Here is a 21,560-nt window from a genome sequence, read left to right as displayed (position 1 = left end):
TCATCTGGCCCTGAAGTTCCATTTTTAACTCTTTTTTAAAACATTTAGTGAGCATTTACTAGTGTCCGGCCCTATTCTATCCACTCTGCAAGAAAATGAACTCATTTAAGCCTAAAAACAACTAATGAGGCAGGTCCTGCTATATCCTCAATTCACAGAAGAGGAAACTGAGGCCTGGAAAGCACGAGCCTGCCCCAGGTCACAGCTGAGGGCCCAGGAGTGGGTTCCCACTAAGCAGCTGCCTGTTCTCATCTGCTGTGTATGTGGCACCTGAACTCACGATGAACACACTCCTCACTTGGGCTGGAGTCCTGCACACCATTCCGTTTCTAAAAAGCGTTTTATTACTGCCCAGCCAGGGCCAGCGTGGCTCGGCGGTTAAACATCGACCACTGTAAGATTCTGGGTCAGGGCCCATGCCCAGGTTTCAGGCTCGATCCCCAGTCGGGGGTGCAGGAGGCAGCCGATCAATGACTGACCGACCTTTCCTTTCTCTGAAATTAATAAAAATATATTTTTTTAAAAGTTTCAATACTAAATTTTGGAAATCACTGACCAAGCTCAGGCTTCCCATTTCACAGATGGGGACACTGAGGCCCGGGGACAGATTGAATGGCTCCTGGTCACAAAGGGGCATGTGATGGAAAAAGCACAACTTGGGGTCCAAAGCCTAATCCAGAGCAAACCTCACTAGACCAGCCCCTCTGCTCCAAGCAGAGGCGGCTCTGCTGGGGTGCCTGTGAGCACAGAGTGGTGGCCCGGGGACAGGGGCAGGCAGACCTCAGTCCAACCCTGGCTCTGTTGCTAACGTGCTGTGACCTCCTCCCCGAGCCTGTTTTACTCCCTGGGGTTCTGTGGTTCAGGTTGTCACTGCACCCCCCTCACACAGGGTTAGGATCGGATGTCACCTGTGTTGGCTCAGGAAGTGCCAGTGGCCTCTCACCCCCAACAATCAGTGGTGAGTCTGGGGGGTAAAGCTGAACTGTGATGCGTTTCGTGGCCTCAGATCTTCATGATCAGAGCTGGGGTGGGGCTGCCCTCGGGATGCGGGGCTGCAGCCAGACTGTCCGGCCTTGACCACGGGCCATGGTCTCACAAACCATGAATAACCACTTACACGCTATTTCACCAGTGATCTAGTTCACAAATAATCATGACCACGCGTGTTTCAGATGTAGTAGACCTGAGCGACGGCTGGGCGGTCGTGGTCACTGTCGCCATGGCGATACAGGGCCCTGGCCTGGAGGCGGTGCCAGGTCTGCTCACTGGCAGGCGGCCTATCTACTACTGAGAACGTCAGTTCTGCTCTTCGTAACACAAACCACACTTGCACTCAATTCAGCGCGAGCGCAGACACCTGCTGAGTCTTGGGCACCTACGAGGAAGGGCTCCTTTTACACGAGAGGAGACGACAGGTTTCAACACAGGCTTTATTTCGGCTGCTTCAGGACCTTGCTTTCCGCTCTCCCTTACGGAACATGGCCAAGCTTTCCTAAGGGCTGGAAGGGACGCGCCAGGTCCTACTTCCCAGTCCTGGTGGATTCAGGCGTCTGAGACCCTCACACTCACCCACCACCCACCGGACAGAGCGTGAGGCAAGCTGTGGACTCAGAGCTTGGCGTGGACATGCTGTGCCCAGAGCTGCCGCTTCTCTGCCTACAATGTGGAAGGACTCGGGCAGGGCCTTGACCATGTGACGGCTCAGAGGGCCCTGGGGACTGGCACACAGCTGTCAAGGCTTAGCAGTCACCAAATAAATAAGTGTCACGTTGAGTTTACACAGCAGCACAGTCAAACACAAATCCACACAGGCGTGAGTAAGGGGCCAGTGCTCAGGGGCCGGGAGGGAGGCTGTCACTCAGTGCTTCTCAGGACAGAGTTGTCCAGCCCGGCAAGGGCTTCACTCTGAAAGGTCCGGGCGGGGTCAGGACTGCGCATGCAATTCCAGCGACGCTGGGCATTCCAGGCAGCGGAGTGGAAGCGGGCGGCGCTCAGGGGGTGACCAAGGGCCCCGCACGTGCACACGTGAGCATACACACACTCACACGCACTCAGTGTTAGCGTCGCGCCACCTGGCTGGGCAGCCACACGGGAGGAGGGTCCCGACAGCCACCTGCCCGGACGCCTCCGGCTGGGGCCACGCTCACACGGCCGACAGGAAGGGGAAGAAGAAGAAGTCGAAGGCGAACTTCGTGGCGCTGTGCACGGTGCTGCGCCAGTCCTGCTCGATCTTCACGTGCCGCCGGGCCGCGGACAGCTGGGCCATGCAGTTGAGGCAGCTGATGGCCTTGAGCTCAAAGACGGGCCACTTGCTGCCCAGGCGGCCCTCCAGCACAGTGCTGAACTCGATGAGGCTGCCCTGGCGCAGGTGCAGCAGCACGTCCTTGAACTCGCTGCTGGCCCGCAGCACGATGTCCTTGGTGACGTCATCCTCCTCGGGGCCTCGGGTGCCGTTGGTGCCGAAGGGCATGCCCACCGTGATCTCGAACTTGTAGCGGTCGAACTTCTTGATGTGGCAGGGGTGCTTGGCCAGCAGCTTGAGGCGGCAGAGCTCCTCTTCGGCCGTGGAGGCGCTGCCCGGGCTGCAGGCGGGGTAGGCCTCGCCATACAGGCAGCGCATCCAGTCGCCGACGACGAACGGGAGCATGTTGATGGCCGACTCGGCACTGTTGTCGATGTCCGTGACCCGGACATACTTGAAGCGGCCGGTCCAGGTGACGCGGTGGCCCTCCAGGTGGCTGCAGAGGATCTGGGTGCGCGCCATGTTGGTCTCCTTCCAGGCCCGCGGCCCGCACAGGAAGCCGTACTGCTGCCAGGTGAGGGTGGAGTTGTACACCTTCATGCCCTCCGAGCGGTACACGTAGAACCAGCAGAACAGCACGATGGCCGTGATCCACACCAGGATGAGCTTGACGATGGAGCTCCGCGTCAGGGACTTGACCATCCCCACCACGGACAGGTTGGCCTTGGTCCACCAGCGGAAGAGCAGGGGGATGCTGCAGACCGCCATGGTGACGGCGATCTTGGTGAGCTCCAGCGACAGGAACCAGAGCGCAAACTTCACCAAGCCCATGAGCACCAGGCCGGCCACCAGCACCGGGAGCGCGAAGAGGAAGAGGAAGTAGCCGATGGAGGCGCGGACCAGCCCCAGGCCGGTGGACTCGAGCAGGATGACCACGGAGAGCTCGCACCACATGAAGCAGACCAGGTAGGGAACCAGGTAGCAGTAGGTGCCCTTGAAGGCCCGCAGCTGGGCCATGCGGAAGAAGAGGAAGAGCAGGTAGACGTAGAGCAGGCAGGGCAGGCTCACGTTCAGCACGACCAGGTGGCCGACGGGCACGGTGACCAAGGTCTGGCCCAGCAACTTCAGGTAGCGCCAGTCGAAGGGCAGGGTGGGCAGGAGGGAAAGCAGGCCGGCGGCCACCTCGGTGACCAGGGCCTGCCGGGTGTAGGGCTCGGCGGAGGTGCTCAGGCTCATGTAGCTGGCGACAGTGAAGAAGACGGACACCACGGCCAGCTCGGAGCAGGGGATGCAGTCCTTGCTGGCGATGGGGAAGGAGAAGACCACAAAGACGACGGACAGCAGGAAGTAGACGTAGGGCTCCAGGTGGTTCCAGCCGAAGTTCGCCTCGGCCTGCTCCACGTCCAGGTTGGGCTCGAAGCGCAGCAGCAGGTTGGTGAGGGCGCGGAAGCTCTCCCAGGCCTTGCTGTCCTGGAAGACCTTGAGGGTGCAGATCACCATGGAGACGAAGGACAGGTAGAAGACGACCAGCGGGACGCAGAAGGCAAAGAAGTCAATGGTGAGGTTGCTGATGATGAAGAAGACGAGCAGGGCGTTGATGTGGTGGGTGGGGACCACGGTGCTCAGCCAGTGCATGCCCACCCGGGAGGCCATTTCGATCAGGTACTCCTTGATCTCCATGACCGCGTGCAAGGGGTACTTGACCACCTGCGGGGAGGGGGAGACGATGTCAGCGCCGGGACAGGAGGCCTCTCGCAGTCACCTCGTTACTCCCTGGAGTCAACCGCCCAGCGGTGGGCAGAGTGAGCGAGATGCCCCGGCTGCTTCCCATTGCTGGGCCCTCTGTCCAAGCGGTCTTCCCACCCGTAACGCGCTCTCCACGTGGGAACAGCCTCCCCACGCTCTGCAGTCACTCCCACCCAGTTCTGGGTCCTGACCACCTCCTCTGGGCCCCTGGAGCCCATCGCCTACTCCTGTCCCGCCAGTGCCTGACGCTGACCTTCTGCCACAGTCTCCAGACTCACGCATGCCGGTCTCCCTGTGGGATCCCAGTGCCTGGAGGAACCTGCCCTTCGCGCTCTTCCCTCCCCAGGGGGTCTCGCGCTGTCGGGACAACAGTGCCCTGGGCTGCCGGAAATGTCTCCTCCCCCCTGTGCCTCGGCTCCCCATCCACCGAGGGGGGCGGAACCAGTACACCACCAGCCCACACTGGGCTCTGAACGGTCCCAGGAGTGGCAGTGGGAGCAGGAACTCCAGAAAAGAGTCTGTGGACGGAAGGGCAGGGGCGTGGCCACCTCTACTAAGTGGAGATGATTCAACTGCAACAGGCCCAGATGGGATGCGTTCACGGGTGTCAGGGGACCTAAGACCAGTCACCTGCCACCACCACCCCTATACACACCCGTCCACCCCATCCCTCTTAGAACAGGCACAACCCCGCACGACTACATTCAAATGCAGCCCCTTCCCTGCCTTGGGTCTCAGTCTCCCAACCTGCACACAGGGCAAAGGGCAGAGGGAACCCCTGGCCTTGACCTCAGCAGAGGAGGAAGGAAGGGCTGTGGGGAGGTGAGCTGGCACAGCGCCCCCAAGCATCTGGCGCTTTCCCTCTAATCTGAAATCCCACCCTAATGTTCAGAGCCATTCATGCGGTTTTGTTTTGTTCTGTTTTTTGCCTGTGAGGCCACACAATCCCATGGTTGAGAGAACTTTTAAATGACAACAGAAGTTCTAGAACAGGGGGTCCACGGGAGTCCGGCCTTTGCCTGCACACTGGTGCCCCAGCTGCAGCGACAGGCAGGTCTCTCCTTGCAGGGTCCCAACTCTGCCTCCTGGAGCCCCGCCCAGCCCCATGCCTTGCGGTCTACCAAACTCTGAGGTTAAAAACATCTTCCACAGAGAAAGTCCAAACAAATGAAAACATGCTCTTCTTTGATCAGGGAAGAAATTTTAAAAGACAAGTAGGGAGTCAAATTCTGTAAAAGGGCAGTGACAAGTGCTCCGGCCAGGTCCGAGGTTGTCAGCCACTCCCGACATGAGAAACCAAGACCACAGAGTGTCACAACCAGCAGCTTCCCAAAGAGCCCGCCTGGAACTAACTAGGCCCAGGAAGCTGCGCTGGACAGCATGCTGTAGGCCTGAGGGAAACACTCGCAGGCTGTACTCTGCAATCATCTGTAAAGTCCGCTGGGGTTTTAGAATATACTGCACTTATTTTCAGGTGGGTCTCATCTGTCACAAAGGCTGGAGAAGCAAAGTGCTTGCAGCCCGGGACATTCTAAGGGAGGTGTGCCAGCTCACGAGGTGCCTGCCACTGTTCCCTTCAGAGGCAGGAGACCCCTGAGCACCCGTCCGTTTCTCTGCTCTCTGAGAGGCTATTAAAAGCTGGGACACCTTTCAACTTCAGAAGGCACCTGCTATGATTCATCATCTCTTCTGCAAAGGACTTTTAATGAGAAAACCTGTGAAGGACTCCAAGGCCTCTGACAACTTTGATACACAGCCTGTTTATTTTTCGTCAGAAATACACACTTTACACTTCTCTTCCCAAAAAAGAACTTAAGAGATTTTACAGCACTGTGCTTGCTGCTCGTAAGGGAGGTTCACACCAGAGAGCTCTGGTGAGCAGGCATTACCAGCCATCACCCGGGACAGTGCAGACTAGGACCCCCAGACCATGGCCACCCGGGTTGTGGTCTCCTCCAAGAACCATAGTAAGCACCCGCCTTTCTCCTTGAATGTCAATAAGGACACTCGTGGCATCACTCTATGAACACGTTTGGGCCCAGGCCTGCCTCTGCATGGACCTTCTACAAAAGCCATGACCTCCCTGATCAAGTTCTTCAGCCGCCCTGGCCCTGCATCTCAGAATCGTCCCCTGGACATGCCACCTGTCCCTGGGGGACTCTCACTCAGCCATCAGCCATGAGCATGGCTGCCATGCCTGCTGCCCTGGCCTGGCACCACACCCAGGCTCCCAGGAGCGCATACACCGAGATGTCTCCAATACGGGGACTTCAGTCAACTGCCTGTCCCCCACTCCTACCCTCTGGGCTGAGTCCCCTCTACCAAGACTAACGCTGGGCCTGGTGATGATGTGTCTTCCCGAGGCCCCTGTACTGGCCAACCTATCTGGGTTGCGCAGCCAAGCTTCTGGAAACCTGCTCTCTGCAAAGTGACCAACGGGCCCACGTGACTCAGCCCGTGAATGAACTGGGGTAAATTGTGAGAGGGCAGCGGGGCCACCTGTGTGTCTGTAACTGAAGCCTCAGCCACAGGCCAGGAAAGCAAGGCTCACCTCCTCGCCACTCTGCACGCCCCACCTCTCCCTGCCCCGCAGACCTGGGGAAGCGGTGCCCCGCGGGGCCTCCTGCTGTCCTGGGCACCAGCTCTGTTCTGGGGGGAAGGCACCTCTGAGGAACCAACCTCCATCCTGCACTGTAAACGTGACGAAACCCAAACCAAAGCCGAACGGCAGTGCTGGCGCCACGCTCCGCCCGGGAGGCAGGGGGCCTGGCCGTGCGCTCACCTTCAGGTGCAGGGGCAGGTCGTCGGGGCTCTTGCCGCCCAGCTCGTCGTCGTCGTCGTCGTCTTGCAGGAACAGGTTGGTGGGGATGACGCCCTTGGCGTACTTCTTGGTGATCTCCACGAAGTCGTCCAGCGCGATGTAGTTCTTGGCTGAAACACGAGAGAGCACGGCATGGCGACCCCCCGCAGCGCAAGCACGTCGTCACCCGTGTGACGGGCAAGGCGGAGACGGGCTCCGAAGCCCTTCCTCTGTCCTGGGTGGGGGGCGAGGACCCGGCCGACGAGAGGCAGACAGGGCTGCGGAGTGCGGTCTCCCCTGCCGCCTCACCTCGGCGACAGGCTGTTCCTCTCAGCTCTTCATCCCAGGGTCCACTGCCCTCGAGCCCAGCTCAGATACCAGCCTCAGCACCTGTCTGCCACCTTCTCTCCCTCAGCTCTAGCTCCTCACAGCACTGGTGGCAGCTGCCAGCCACCTACCAACCCCTCCAACACACACCCACCGAGAACCCGTATGCACTGAGCATGTCCTGAGCCTGGGAAACGTGTGGAATGGGAACTCAGCAAACCCAGCGTGTGCCCAAGTCTGGGCTCTCAGTCTAGCAGAGGTGTCACGCCCTGCTGCACCCAGAGCTGCGTCCACGTGGAGCGCCCCTCTGGCTGGCAGAGGGCACCGGGGGTGGGGTGAGCGGACACGAGCCATCACAGTTATGAACAGGCTGCCAGACACACAGGGCTGGCCCTGCCTGGCCTGGCGTACACCAGGTGTCTGCCGAGGCCTCCTGTCAGAGGGGCTGCATTTCAGGTGCAGGGCACAATGCCAAGCGACAGTAACAACGAAAGCAAACAGGGTCTGGACTGCGGGGCGGGCTGCTCACTGATACAGGGTCGGGGAAGTCAAGGGCAGCACCTGGGATGCCTGGGTCACTAGAGAGATGGAGCCTCCCAGGGCAGAGCCGTGTAGCTAGGAAAGACAGTAAACCACGTGATGACCCTCAGGAGTGACCGGTGCAGCAGACAGGACACTGGGAGGTACAGTGCTGTGCCTTCCCAAACAGGGAGCACAGTTTCTGTGTCCCTGTCACCCACGGCCTGCAGAGGGCCCCTCGCACTCAGTGTTGGATTTGCCACCAGAGCTCCAACACTCTCCAGACATTTCTTACCAGCGTGTGGGAGAATGGGAAGTGTGTCCCCTCGACACAAAGCCCTCCCTCGCCCCCACCCTGATGCAACAGAAACCCCTGGGAACTCTAACATGACCACTGCTGTAAGAAGGGGAGACTGAGACCCAGACAGGTCATGTGAAAAGTGGTGGCCGATCTGGGAGAGGACCTTCCCATTAGTGCTGAGCAATCCTAGGTCCTCCCACCCACCGTGTCTCCTCCAGGATGAGATCCCAGAGCTCTGAGACCAAGAGTCCACCCACGTGCTGGGCGCTGCACAGAGAGGAAGGCACCTGAGCTTCCAGAGCCCCCAAGCCTCCATCCCCTCCCCCACCACGCACGTTCTGCCCTACACCCGACAGCCCACGCTGGGTGCAGAGCCCCCGCTCTCCCTGCTGGGTGCCCCCTGGTTCGTTCCACCTGCTAGCTGCCACCTCCCCCTTGCTGACTTGCTCAGGCCCACAATGTGCCCAGACCCCCATGTTTCTCTGTCTTGCAGGGACTGGCATGCTGACCTCTCTGCTGTGTCTGCCTTCTCGCTAAGGGGTGTACTCCCACTTGGCAAGGCCCAGGTCCCAGTGCCCAGAACTGACATCCATCAGGCCTCATCCTAGGGGGCCCAAGCCTGGACCCTGAAGGACAGAGTAGACTTGGGGTGTGGGGCGCCAGGCACGACAGCATGGGGAGCTGCCACAGGGGGAGGCAGGACAACTGTACTCACATTCACTGCTGACCAAGCGCTCCAACACCCGCCTCTGCTTCTGCAGTGACTTGGGGACAGGGCCTGGCTGTGCCCCTCCATCTGTAGGGGGCAGAGAAGATTGGGGATCAAGGTGGGCGGACTGTCCTCTCATGCTCTGCAGCACTCCACAACAAGCTGTGCACTCCTGGGGGTCCCCGAGCTCGGGGCCGCAGGGCCTGGAGCCTCCACTGTAGGGGCCACTTCTCTGGGCAGCTGCCTCCTAGCCTCCACCCACTAGGGTGACTCAGTGCCCTCCTGGGCACAGCTCAACCCCTTTATGGATGTAGTTGCAGCACTGGACACGTCAAGACTTCTGGTCAGCATGACCTGTCCCTGAACACCTTTGCTGGCATTGTCTCTTGCTATGACCCTCCCCTGGAATAAACCATAAGCTCCCAGGAGGCCTTTCCTGGGTGTCCCAGTGGAGGGGGCAGCACATGGGGATGGGGCTGGGCCACTGCAGGGGTCTCTGGGGCTCCGGGGGTGGCCCCAACTGTCATATCAAGCATGTCTCTCAGGGTCCCTACCCGAGCCCCAGGAAGTGTCCTTGAGCACAGGAGGATGTCCCCAGAAGGACCCTCCCTAGGCCTATGGGAGATCCATGCTATCCCCAGGTCCCCGGGGGCCCCTTGTTAGGCTCCCAGAGCCCCCATGGGCTCCCACAGGGGAGCCCCAACATCCTGGCAGGAAGGCCCCCACCACCCCCAGGGAGGCACGTACGGTGCTCGTTGACCTGGTCGACGTTCTCCAGCAGCTCGGACACGGCCACCTGCTTCTTCTTCTTGGGGTTGAGCTTCCAGTACATGACCAGGGCCGCCTTGCGCACCGCCCGCTCCAGGTCAGTCTCGGAGGAGAGCTGCCTCACCTCCTGCTCGTTCTCGGAAGTGATGCCTAAGGGATAGGAGGTGTCAGGGCTCGCCCCGCCCCTCTGGGACTCTTGAGTGGCGCTCTGAGCCCTGGTGGCTCTTCCTGAGGGGGCCTGGCAGGGACTCATGCAAGGGGCTCCCCAGGCCCCTTGGTTACCAGGGCAGAAAAGGATACCCGTTTATAAAGGACATGGGGCCTCAGTCCCTGTGGGCACCCCCTCTCCAGAGGAGAGGCTGACCAACTCCAGCAGACACACCAAGTGGCCATCCTGTCTTCCTGGCTCACTCCCCTTACAGCCCCCGTGGTCCTTGTCCGGACCTGGCTCCCTCATGGCCTCTGGGAACTGCTAGCTCTGACTGCTCGCAGTGTGGGCCGTACTGACCAGCTCTGGCCAGCGTGAGGCGTTCCACCTGCTCCAAGAAGGAGGCTGGGGCCATGGGAAATTCTGGCTAACAGACCACCACCAATTCCGTGCTTTCAAAGCATCAGCCCAATTTCCAAGGAGAACAGATTCTGTATAAGCGTAACTCTGGACACAGGATACCAACCAGAAGGAAATGCAGCAAACTGTAGAGTACTTTTCCCTGGGTTTCAGGGCTGTGGCTAATTTGTGTCTTTACGTTTTCTATGACAAACATAAAATACTTCTATAATCTGAAAAAGGAGCCATTAAAAAGGGCATTTATAATGCACATATCCATCTTTCTCTGCGGCCTGAACCCTCGGGAAGTGGGCTCCTCCATGACCCCAGGGCCCGAAGTCTCCCAAAGGTGGGCAACATGACAGTGACCACATGTGGCCAGGCCATACCATACCGGCTGCCCAGACCCCCTCCCGGCAGCGAGTGCCTGAGGTGTCTGCTATGACACTTCCCCCTCTGCCGCAGGGAGCACCTGCACCGGCTGTGAGGTCCACTCCCCAGTCCGATGGGAGCCCTGAGGGTGTCGCCTGTAGGTGCAGACAGGAGCTGAGGAGTGAGTTCAGCTTCCACGTCAAAGGCCCCAGGGGACCCCTCCTAGAGTCTGTCTTACGCCAGAGCCTCTGCCCAAGGAGAGTAGAAATCAGGCGTATTTCTCATGGCCTGCGTCAGGCTCCTGCTGCTACTGTCTCAGCTGTGACTAAACAAGCAGCACCGCACCCCTCGGGCAGCGGCTCCAGGCCCCACCGCACCCACCTTTCCTGTCGGCCAGGCAGCGGCGGAGCAGCTTGACGGCCTCGCGCCGGCCCTGCTTGGCGGCCAAGGTCAGCCAGTCCACGGCCGTGCAGCTGTTGAGCTCCTCGTCCTGCTCTCCCGCCAGCTGCAGGTAGCGCTTCCCCACCTGCCAGGGACGTGAGTCAGGCCACCTGCGCACAGTGGGGCTCCTCCTCCACCTAGCTCCTGACCTGACCCCCGCTGCCCCCCCTCCCCCCCAGCCCACAGCCTCGGGCTTCCTGGACCCTCCTGGCCATGTTCCAGGCCAGCCAGCCTCCTTTGTCACCCAAGCCAGGAAAAAAGGTGGCAGGAACCGGATCCCACTGGTGTCTGCACTAGGCTGGGTGCCATAGGGCCCTCAGGGTGCTCGCTCCTCAAAGACATCAGGAGGGTGTGGCACCCCCTCCACGGATGCAATGAGAGTGGGGGTCGGGCACCAAGGATGGGCACGAAGCAGGGAAGGCATCCTGGAGGAGGTGATGCCCAAGACCAGGTGTGAGGTGTGAGCAGGACACAGGAGAGTAATTCGAACCTCCCCAAAGGGTTGGCAGGAACGACCGGGCAAAGAAAGACAGTAAAAGGGGGCCAGGCACATGGTGGGTGCCATCATGTTGGTCCCCACTCCCCGTTCACACAGCACTGACCTCCGTGGCCATGGAGCTCTCGTCCAGGCCTGCTGTTCTGGGGGCCATGGCCTGAGCCCCCCACCAGACCCTGTGGTCCTCACCTCCGTCTGTGCCTTGGGGTCCCCTGCCTTGGCCTTCTCCAGGACTTCTTCAAAGGGGGTTTCCACATCTCCCTTTGAGGGCCCTTAACAAGGGAAATAGTCAGAATGTCACGAAGAGGGTCCCTGCTGCTCAGAGGTCTAGAGGATGGCAGGACCCACTCAGGCCTGAAGCGCGCTTCTCTGTGAAAACCCAGGTCAGGAGGCGAGAGAAGGTGTGGCGAGAATGTCCCGGGGAGCCCCCTAAGGAGCAAGGACAGCGGCCCGGGGAGTTAGCTCAGTCTCCGCTAGATCTCTGGTGGGCATGGGGGGGGGGGGTACGGGACGAGGCCACAGACCCAAGTCCCGCCACTGCCCGCAGCTCCCTGCTGCAACGGCAGCTCTGAAGGCCCCCTACCTAAACGCCAAACCTGCACCCAATGCCCAACCCCCACAAACCAAATGCGTGTTTTCCGAGGCTGTAGTCTATACACACCCGGTTTTTGGGAGCCACAACCAGGGCGTGTGCATTTAGAGAGATCTGTATTTATAACAGTGGACTATAACCAATTTCCCATATTGGCCTGTGTTGAAACTTACATTTCAGGGGCTCAGAAATCCCACTGAGGGGACCAGTCAGGGTGCTGGGCCTCTCCTCTCCGCCAGGCCATTCGGTTACTCTCAGTTCTCCTTAACTTTATAAAAGGGGGCCACAAACCATCTGTGTGCACATTCTGGGGGTGCTATTCTCCCAGCAGATCCTTCAGGTGAATTACTGGGTCCAAGGGTCCAAATGCCACACGGCGCATGCTGTACTTTACTCCTAAAAAGTGAGCCCAATTCACAAAAGCACCATGTCCGCTACACAGTTTCACTCTAACCTCACTGGCAGTGGATCATGTAACAACCAAGTTTCTGAAAAACCCAGTTTTACCCACCCCTTTCTTTGATTTACACAACCAACACTCAGGGGCCAAGCCCCACTGTACACCTTGCCCCCGTCCATCGCCACTCCCCACTTTGGCAGGTAGCGCAACATCTCGCAATGACACCTGGATATGACTGCACCATTGCTAACCACATAGTAGGCGCTTCTTAGAAATTAATAAACTTTCACTCTCTAGATGTTTCTGGAAACAAAGGGCAGAGTGAAAGGAAACAGGAACAGTCCCCATTAACACCGCCCGATGTCCAGCCCTCCGTTTGTTCATCCAGGCTCTGCCCGGCTCAGGGCCAGCTCTGTGGCAATGGTGCCTCCCACCCTGTGTTTAGGGCCCTAGAGTCTACAGGACACAGGATTCCAGGAGGAGGTGGCAGGGGCAGTGGCCTAAGGTTGACACACCTTCAAGGCTCGAAGGGGAGATCACATCCAGTCTAAAGAAGGCTCGGGGAGCTGAAGATGGCTCAAAGGGGAGGGTTCTTCACGGGACCTCAAGAAAGCACAGGCACCTAGCTTTCTTGGTGGACAGTCCTTGCCAAGTTCAGACTGGGTGTCCTCGCTGAGGTCCACAGGGGACTCACTGGCAATGGCTTCAGGCCCAGGATGGCTGCCCCTTCCCCAGTGCCCCCTGCGTCCCCAAGATCAGGTCTCCTCCTGGGTGCTGGCCAAGGACTCAGACTAAGGGCAGAATGCAAAGCCTGGGGGCTCCAGGTTGGGCCCCTCCCTCAGGCTCACAGGGAGGGAGTGCACAGGCAGAGAAACCCTACCGGCGTGAATTGCCATCAGCATCAAAGTGCTGCGTGTCCAAGCAAGAGCAGTTTTCAAGGCAACCTGACACCCAGCCAACAGGAGGGTTTATGGAGAAGGAGGCACTGTATGAGGTGCTGGTCTAGAGCTGGTGCTCACGAGAACTGAGCTTTGAAGTCCCACTTGGCCTGGCTAACCCTGGACCCCACACTTTGACTCCACGCCTGCCCAAGTGCCATCAACCTCACAGCCCCTGTGCCCAGGACACCTGCACAGTCTCGTCCTCCTTCCCTTACATGCCCAGCATCTCCCCTCCTGTCCACTGCCCACTGTCTTGCACCCGGCTGGGCAGGTCCTTGGACAACACTGGTGGGACCACCTCCTGGCAGGCTGCACCCTCACCCAAGGGTTCCAGCCACCATCCCTGTGGTCCTGCGGGTGCCTGGCCTGGTACAGACAGCTGGGAGGCCTCAGGGACTCAGCAGTCCTTTGGGCTGGTGAACCATTTGCCGTGACCCACCCCCCAGGGTCCCTGGAGGGCAGGCCTGAGCCTCCACCCCTGTTACCAGAGCCTGGCTCTGGGGGCCAGCCCTTGAGCCTGGGCTCAAATCTCAGCCATCTTTGCTTTGCTCATGCCCAGTGCAGTCCTCCCCTCCCCTCCGGGGCAGAACCAAACAGAAACCCGCTTCTGTTTCCTGACCCCTTATCTGAAATGTACAGTCTGACTCGTCCTCTCAGGGCTGTTTTGCATCAGCCAGATTGAACCCAAGCCCAGCCCTGGTCTCTGAACCCTGCGGTTGGGAGGCATTTGTAGCTGGGTTGAGATTCCAGGGTTAGGCCCTGGCCCACACAGAGGCTTGGAGATAAAAGCAGAGAACTCAGAGGTCTCTAAAGGAGACTGATGATCAGAAGGCACCAAGCGGGTGCTAGCCCAGTGCGAACTGAGTAGGAAGCCTCGGCTGGCTGTACCGAGTCTGGAGGGCAGAGGCTCCGCTGGGAGGGCCGGGGTAGGAGAGGAAACTTGGGTCACCTTTCACTCAGCGGCTGGTCACTTGGACACGTCTGTGCTTCAGTGTCCTCATCTCTAAGTGGGATTAATAACAGTGCTCCCCTCCTGGGCTGCTGTAGGGGTCACATAAAGCCCTGAGGACAGGTGCTCACATAGGTGCGGGGCCTCTGCACAGGGCCTCGCTGAGCCAGGGTAAGTGCCTCTGGCTGCGGCCTCTCTGTGGGAAAAACATGACAAAGGCTGGGTGAGCTGGAGAGGTGAGGTGAGCGTGACCAGGCGGCAGTGGGAGGCTGGGGCTTCCTTAACTCACACAGACCACCGGGGGGAAAATGTAGCCCATCTCAACTCAGCCTGAGAATAGGAGAGAGAAGTCACAGGGTCTCACCCCCTGGTGGTGGGGGAGATAAAAGAAACATGCAAGCAGGCACACGTAGTTTGTGGCATAAGTCTCCCTCAGAGGACATAAAAAATCTGATACACACACACACACACACAGTCCTGAGCTAACATTATGGGGAGTTTAGTGGGGGTCATAAAACTGGATGGATGCACTAATGTGCAAGGGGTCGCCCTCAAGAGAAGGTCTGAACAGGACCTCAGTGAAGGAGCCAGGGCTAGGAGCATGCTTGGTGACATTCACGAAGCTTATCAAGTACCACAGCTCAATGGACAGCCAGTCTCTGTGCGCCACCAGGCAGGTGCCTGCAGGGTCGAGGGGTGGGACTCAGCAGGATTCCACAGTCACCGGCACTGGGGCCTGAGGAATGTTCGCCCACCGCACAAGGTCCCAGCACCTCATAAGGTCCCAGCAACCACACATGAGCCCAGCAACAGAGTCAGTGTGACTGAACCCACCTCACAGATGCAGAAATGGGTTGGGCAACTCTCTCAAAGGTACACAGGGCTAGGCCCATGCACCTCAGTGCTCCACAGGCCCCAGGCCTCCCTCTGCTCCCACGAGACTGTGGACTCTTTGGGGCAGGTCTGACTCACCTATGCCTCCCACAGCCACTCAGGGCCACAGGTGGACAGAAGATGGACCAAACCCTAGCGCCCCTGCAATGTCAGCAGGCAGCCAGCACTGTGACCAGCTGCCCTGTCCCACCTGAGTCCTCACTGTCTCACCTCTGCTCTGAAGACACCTCCTGGGAAGGTGTGGGGAGTGGAAACCTGAGGAGTTCTAAGAACGGACTGGAGCGGGGACAGCTCTTAGCAGCCCAGCTTGGGATGGAGAACAGTGGTCAGAGGGAGTGGAGACCTGGGCTGGCCCCAGGCGCATTCCACTATGGCAGCTGGCTCTGAGGGTGGCCACGTGGGGCCCCCAGACCAAACAGGGCTGCCTGACCATATGGCCCAGGAGTGGCCATGGGGGAGAGGGGACAACATGGGCTTCCCCAAGTGCTGCCCAGAGCATGGGACCAGAGCTGGGGGAGGGGAAGTCTTTCCCCCTTCACCTTCACAGTGCCTGGTGCGGAACCACCCCCAGCCCAGAGTGCAAGCAGGTTGGAGCTGGGCCATTTGATTATAAATAAAATAAGGAAACGTGGCATCTGCTGCCACCCATCTAGGGGCTCAGGAGCAAAGCTCACTGAGCAGGTGAGGGGTGAAAGGGCCTCAGTGAGTGGGGGGCCCTGAACCGCATGGGAGGACTCTGTGCTCACCCTGAATCCATGTAACATCCCCAGCGTGGGTTGAGGACAGTCCAGCTTCTCAGGCCTCCAACCCTTACCTGTTCCATCTGCCCTTTCTCGGCTCCTGGCACGAAGGGCCTGGGGCACCGCTGGGGCCACTGAGTCTCTCACATCTGGTCCAGGTCCAACTTGGGGTCCAGGAGCTTGGGGTGCCCCATTCTTCTCCTGTTTCACTGAGGATGTGCCATTGAGCCGTGAGCGGGCCTGGGGCTGTGGGGGCGGCGAAGGCTGTGGGCTGGAGGGGCTTGGAGAGGGGGCGCTGGAGTCCATCCTGCTGGAGTCCATCCTGCTGGTGAGAAAAGCTGTGGGTCAGACACACCAGGACTAGCCCAGCTCAGCCCTCTTGTTTTTGGTTAAAAAAGGAGACAGCAAAGGGAACAGGGTGGGGCTGCCCAACATTCTCTACGTGACCTCATGCAGCATCACAACAGCTCCCACAAGACCGTGCCCACTTTACGGACAAGGAAATGGGGGGAAAAAACACATTCAAGGCCACCCAGCTCGACAGGTCCCAGAGTCAGGAGCTCAGGCCCTAACATCTGAGGCCTTGAGGCCCCACCTCAAGGGGCATGAGCCATGCAGCCTGGGTGCCCCCATCTGAGCAGAGGGATGATGACTGAAGCGAGGTGTCAACAAGATGCTCCACGTGGAGCACGGGCGTGTCTGGTTGTGTGGGCTGGATGGCGGCCTCCACGACAGGTGTACCCCAAATCTGCGAAGGTGACCCGATTTGGAAAAGGGGATAATTAAAGATTTCAGATGAGGTAATCCTGGGTGTGGCTGAGCCCTAATCTAATGACTGGTGTCACTGCAAGGAGAGGAGGGAAACAGAGACACAGACAGGAGGCCACACGATGAGACTGGAATAATGCAGCTGCGACCCAAGGGACGCCCGAGTCACCAGCAGCCACCAGAACTGGAAAAGCCAGAAAGGACTCGCCCTCAGAACCCCCTAGAAGGAGCAGAGGGGAAGGGGGGATTCAAAGCTGGTGGGACCAGAATTTAGATCTGCCCAACTCCAGGCCAGAACCAAAGGACAAAGGTCTCAAGTGCCACCAGAGAGGAACACACACAGAAAAGCAGAGTGACGTAAGCTGCGTGGTGGTCTGAGGACAGACGCCTGGAATAGGCCAGAGTGTGCAGACTCTAGGATCGGCTAATGATGGGGGAAGGGCTCAGTCAGTCCAAGAAAGTGGCTGCACCGGCTGGGGGCAACATGGACACAACCACTGACACGGCTCAGACCATGGGGCCGAAAGCTGAACCTGGGGCCCTGGCTGGCTTCAGGGACATAACCCACTGAAAATGCTGGGACCATGTGTGCAATGTGTGGGGATCCTGTGAGGCTCTTCCTCAGACTCCCAGAGGACACCGTGCCCCTCCCAGACTCAAGGCCTATCCACCCTCTTCACTGAGATGAGGACACCGAGTGCCGGGCAGGCAAAGGCTCCCCAACCTGACCTGCCAGGGCTCCCTGCCCTGGGCTCTGTCCCCACAAGCTGTGCAGTCCTGAGCAGGCTTCATCCCTCTCTGCACCTCAGTCTCCTCAACTGTAAATGGGGACTACTGCCCCATGCTTGGGGCATTGTGAAGACCAAATGAGACCAAACTATGAGGTGCACAAGAGGGGCAAGGGTCCCAGACATCTCCGAACACCCAGCTCCCAGCACCCAGCCTGGTGGAGCAGGTGCTGACACAGGTTTCTGGAGGGTCTATAGAAATGAGCCATGTCCACCTCGTTCCCAGCTACACATGGGCCCCACAGGTCGGATCCGTGTCCATCAAAGACCCCTGCATGTTCCAATCTGGACACTCCTGCCTCACAGGGACTGAGCCCTTATTTTAAAACATCCCTCCGGGTGCGATCAAGCCACGCAAATCTGCCTGGAGATCAAAGCAGTGCTCGGTCTGTTTCCAAACCCCAGGCTTCCAGGAACCAAACCAGAGGCAACTTCTGCAAAATTTGTCATTTAGTGGCATGTGCAGACCAAACTGAGTTTGCTCCTGGCTCTGGGTGGGACCTCAACTGTGACCCGGCACACACAGCCGGGCATATGCAGGCCACTGGCCAACCCAAAACGGCGTAATAGGCAGGACTCCAACCACAGGGGGCCATGTCCTACCTGGCCATCCTGTGGCTCCTGCCGCCCCAGAATCAAGTGCCACCTTCTTAGAATGGCCAAGGGCAGCTTGCCCAAATGATAGCTGACTTACACCAAGCATTTGTGTCGCTAATGACGACAAACATGTTTCTGGCATGAGCTCTGTTCCCAGCGCTTCCCACAGACTTCTCGGGGTTCCTCGTTTCGCCTAGCAGGTAGGCAGTAATATCCTGGTGTTATGGATGGAGAAATGGCTCATCCTTCAACCCCTACCCCATTTCATGGATGGGGAAACATGGGTCCAGGAAGGTTTGACTCCTGCTCGAGGCCACACAGATCAGGGTGAGAGCTGGAATTCCAATCTGCAAAACCTCGGCGAGTTTCTGAAAAAGGGGCCTCTGCAACCCGACCCCTCCCTACACTTTCTCTTCCGGGGTCCACTCTCTCTCAAACCCGGTGTTCCTCTACATCTACACGCTGCTAACCTCCATGCCTCTGCCCTGCGGAGCCCTCTTCCTAGTGTCTGTCACGCTATACTTCCCAGAATCGTCCAGAGAGGCAGTTATGAATGCTACACCCCCTCCATATGGTGCTACAGCTGTTAACAGCTGTATAGTGCATACGAACATTTAAATGTGGGGAAAATGTGTGTGTAACACTGTTAAGCAGGATCTACAGCAACATGCCATAGTAGCCTGAGTCTATTTAGGATGAAAACAAAGTTTATCTGCAGAAAAAGATAAAAGAAAATGCCTCCAAAAAGGTAAATCCTGACTATCTCTGGGTGGAGAGATTACAGGTGTTTTTACTTTATTCTTTTTCTAAAAGTATTTTCCCTAATTTTGTATAATGAATGTGCAAGATTTTTGGAATTACAACAAAATGTTACTTTAAAATTTGTGACCAAGCTCTTAAGTGAGTGGCCCTGGGGTGGTTCCCAGGGCCTGGGAAGTCTGCTCCGGCTGAGCCCCCTGGCACAGGGTGGCTCCTCAAGACAAGGACACAAGGTCCTTGGAGGCTCCCATGTACCTATTTTTGCCCCAGGGTACTAAGGGCCAAACCAAGGAACATTCTCAAGTGCCAAGTTCACAGGAACAAAGGGGGAGTCACTGGGAATGTCCAGGGTAGTGACCATGGAAAGCCACACTATCTCCCCAGTGGCTAAGCACCCCCATACACCTGGCACCTGGTCTGCACTGGGCCCCATCCCATGCCAGGCACTTCTCGGGACTCCCTGCCCAGAGAGAGCTCCTGTGGGGCCGGCCTTGGAGAGCTCAGTCTAGATGTGAAGGACACCTAAAGAGAACTACAGAGTCAGAGCGTAGGGCCTCACTCAGCTGGAAACAGTGTCTGTCACCCAGAGGAAAGGGGGTGGGGTAGGGATTCTGGAAGAGGCCTGGACTGAGCCTTCAGGACCAGCAGGCCTGAGCCAGGCAAGGGTGGAGGAAGGGGGGTGTGGGACATTCCAGCAGGGACTGCCCAGGAAAAAAGGCAGTGAGGGCGAGTGAGCCAGCACTGTGGCCAGGAGGGTGAAGGTGGCTGAGAAGTGATCTCTGGGGGAGGGGACACAGGAATGGGAGAAGAGGCTGTCTGGGTGGCAAGGGAAGGTCCTGAGGGCCTGGATGAGTGCCAGGTTTAGGACCAGAGGAAGTGCAGGCTGGTGCTGAGCAGGGAAGTGGCAGTTAACCATTGGGGCTATGTGGGGACATGATGGGAGCACCAGGAAAGGAGCCTGGAGGCTGTCCAGGGAAAGGTGAGGAGGCCTGGCCCAGCCCAGGCATCTGAGCACAGCTCTGGAGCGTCACCACCTGAATGGGAGGGGTGGGGAAGAGGGTGGCTGCATCTGCACCTCAGGACTGGTGGTGCCACTTTCTGAGGTGAGGATGGGGGAGAAGAGAGGGGGTGGTATGAAGCACAGGGCTCCCTCTGCATTAGGATTCTTCTGGTCACCACCACTGCGGACCAGGGCTTGGTCTGTCCTACAGCATAGGCGTTTTGGGGGGCCAGGACTGGGCGAGGCTCCCCTCTGTGACCTGTCCCGCCCTGGCTTGGGAAGGCAGAGGAGGCCTGGGCCTGATGCCCCTTCACATACTCTTCCATCCTGGGGAGGAAGGTGAGAGGCCGTGGGCCAGCCACGTCTGTGTCCACCTGCTGGGGGCGGGGGGAAGACAAAGGAGCCTCTGTCAAAATCCCTGGTCAGCCGCCCCGGGGCTCCCAGGAGACTCCCAGGAGAGGACACTGGCCGGCGCGGCCTCGGCTTCCAGAACCGCTCCCTCGCTGGGCTGCAGGGAGGGCAGGCGGCCAGCGCAGGGGTACCAGGGCCTCTGTGAGCGATGGACCCGGCGGAAGGGAAAGCCCTTCCCACGGGGCTGAACTCCAGGGGTCACGGTCCAAGGTGAGGAGAGGCGGGGCCGCGCCGCGCGGGCAGGTCACCAAATCCCCGCGGCCTCGGCCCGCGCGTGAAGTGGAGCTACGATCCCTACCCTAGGACGACCCGCGGAGTTCAGTACTGCACAGATGTGAGGTCCTTAAAATGCCCTAACATCAAGCCCAGCAGGGCTGGGCGGGATTTCCCGGGGAGCATCCATCTTTCAAAACAGAAACCGTTCCGGGGGGCCAGGGCCCCCCCTTCGCCAGGAGGAGTGGGGGAGGGGCAGCGCCCACGCGGGTTCCCAGGGGGCTGCTGCTGGGGCGGGCCGGTCCCACGGGGGCCTGAGCCCTCCCCCACCCCCTCGCGCCCCCTCGGGGCCCCGGCGCCCGCCCCCAGCCCGGCGGGAACCGAGGGCCGCCCGTCCCACCGGCCGCGGGGGCAGGGCCGTGACGGGGCAACTCGGGACGGGGCGGCCTCGCACCCGCCGGACCCCCGCCTTTCGGCCCGCTCTCGCCCCGCAACGGGGTCTCGCGGGCGTGCGGGGCTCTGAGCGCGCGGCGCCCCGCGATTCCCGGGGCGCTGGGGCTCCGGGGGCGCTCGCCCCGCTAGGCAGACCGCACCCAGGCAGGGGGCGCCGCGGAGCCGGGGGACCCCCGCCCTCCAAGTTCTGAGGAACTTGCAGGGGGTCCGCTGGTGCCAGCCGGCCCTCGGCTCCCACGAGGAAACTGAGGCCCGAGACGGGCGGCGACTCCCGGCGCCCCGCGTCTCTCTCCAACGCCCCGCGCGGCCGGCCCCGGTCCCCAAGTACTCACCCGCCCGCCAGGGGGCCGCACGCGGGCCGCGACGCTCCCGGGCCTCCCCGCGCGCGGCGAAGTTGTCGGAAGGAGCCGGACTCGCGGGGCCGAAGGGAAGCGGCCGGGACCAGCGGGCGGCGCCAGCTGCGGCGGGAGCCGGGGAGCCCGAGAGCCCGAGAGCCCGAGAGCCCGAGAGCCCGAGAGCCCGAGAGCCCGAGAGCCCGAGAGCCCGAGAGCCCGAGAGCCCGAGAGCCCGAGAGCCCGAGAGCCGCGGAGCCCCGCCCACCGCGCCGAGAGGGGCGGGCCCGGGGGCGGGCCCACAGGCCGCGCTCCACTCCTGACGCGGCTGGGGGGACGCGGCGCCGGCTCGGCCCGCTGAGCGGCCGGCGCGCCTGTCAATCACTGCGAACCTCCGCCAATCACCGTGTGCCTCGCCTCGCCCTCGCCGACGAGTCCCCCGCGCGGCCAGACCG

At 59.9% G+C, this 21,560-nt stretch overlaps 1 protein-coding gene across 1 annotated transcript; it reads right to left on the bottom strand.

The window, feature by feature from the left end:
- Positions 1 to 1,208: 1,208 nt before the first annotated feature.
- On the bottom strand, positions 1,209 to 21,201 carry WFS1 (wolframin ER transmembrane glycoprotein). Its single transcript, XM_087828341.1, has 8 exons — positions 21,106 to 21,201; positions 15,859 to 16,091; positions 11,458 to 11,540; positions 10,713 to 10,857; positions 9,392 to 9,562; positions 8,651 to 8,731; positions 6,771 to 6,919; positions 1,209 to 3,949 (listed from the first exon to the last, which is right to left on the bottom strand). Exons 2-8 carry the CDS (start codon positions 16,088 to 16,090, stop codon positions 2,144 to 2,146), a joined length of 2,667 nt encoding a protein of 888 aa, XP_087684467.1. The 5' UTR covers position 16,091; positions 21,106 to 21,201; the 3' UTR covers positions 1,209 to 2,143.
- Between the last annotated feature and the right edge of the window lie 359 nt (positions 21,202 to 21,560).

The sequence above is a fragment of the Miniopterus natalensis genome, chromosome 1, assembly GCF_054644295.1.
Source record: "Miniopterus natalensis isolate mMinNat1 chromosome 1, mMinNat1.hap1, whole genome shotgun sequence".
Classification (NCBI taxonomy): domain Eukaryota; kingdom Metazoa; phylum Chordata; class Mammalia; order Chiroptera; family Miniopteridae; genus Miniopterus; species Miniopterus natalensis.
This window is presented reverse-complemented; position numbering and strand designations above follow the sequence as displayed.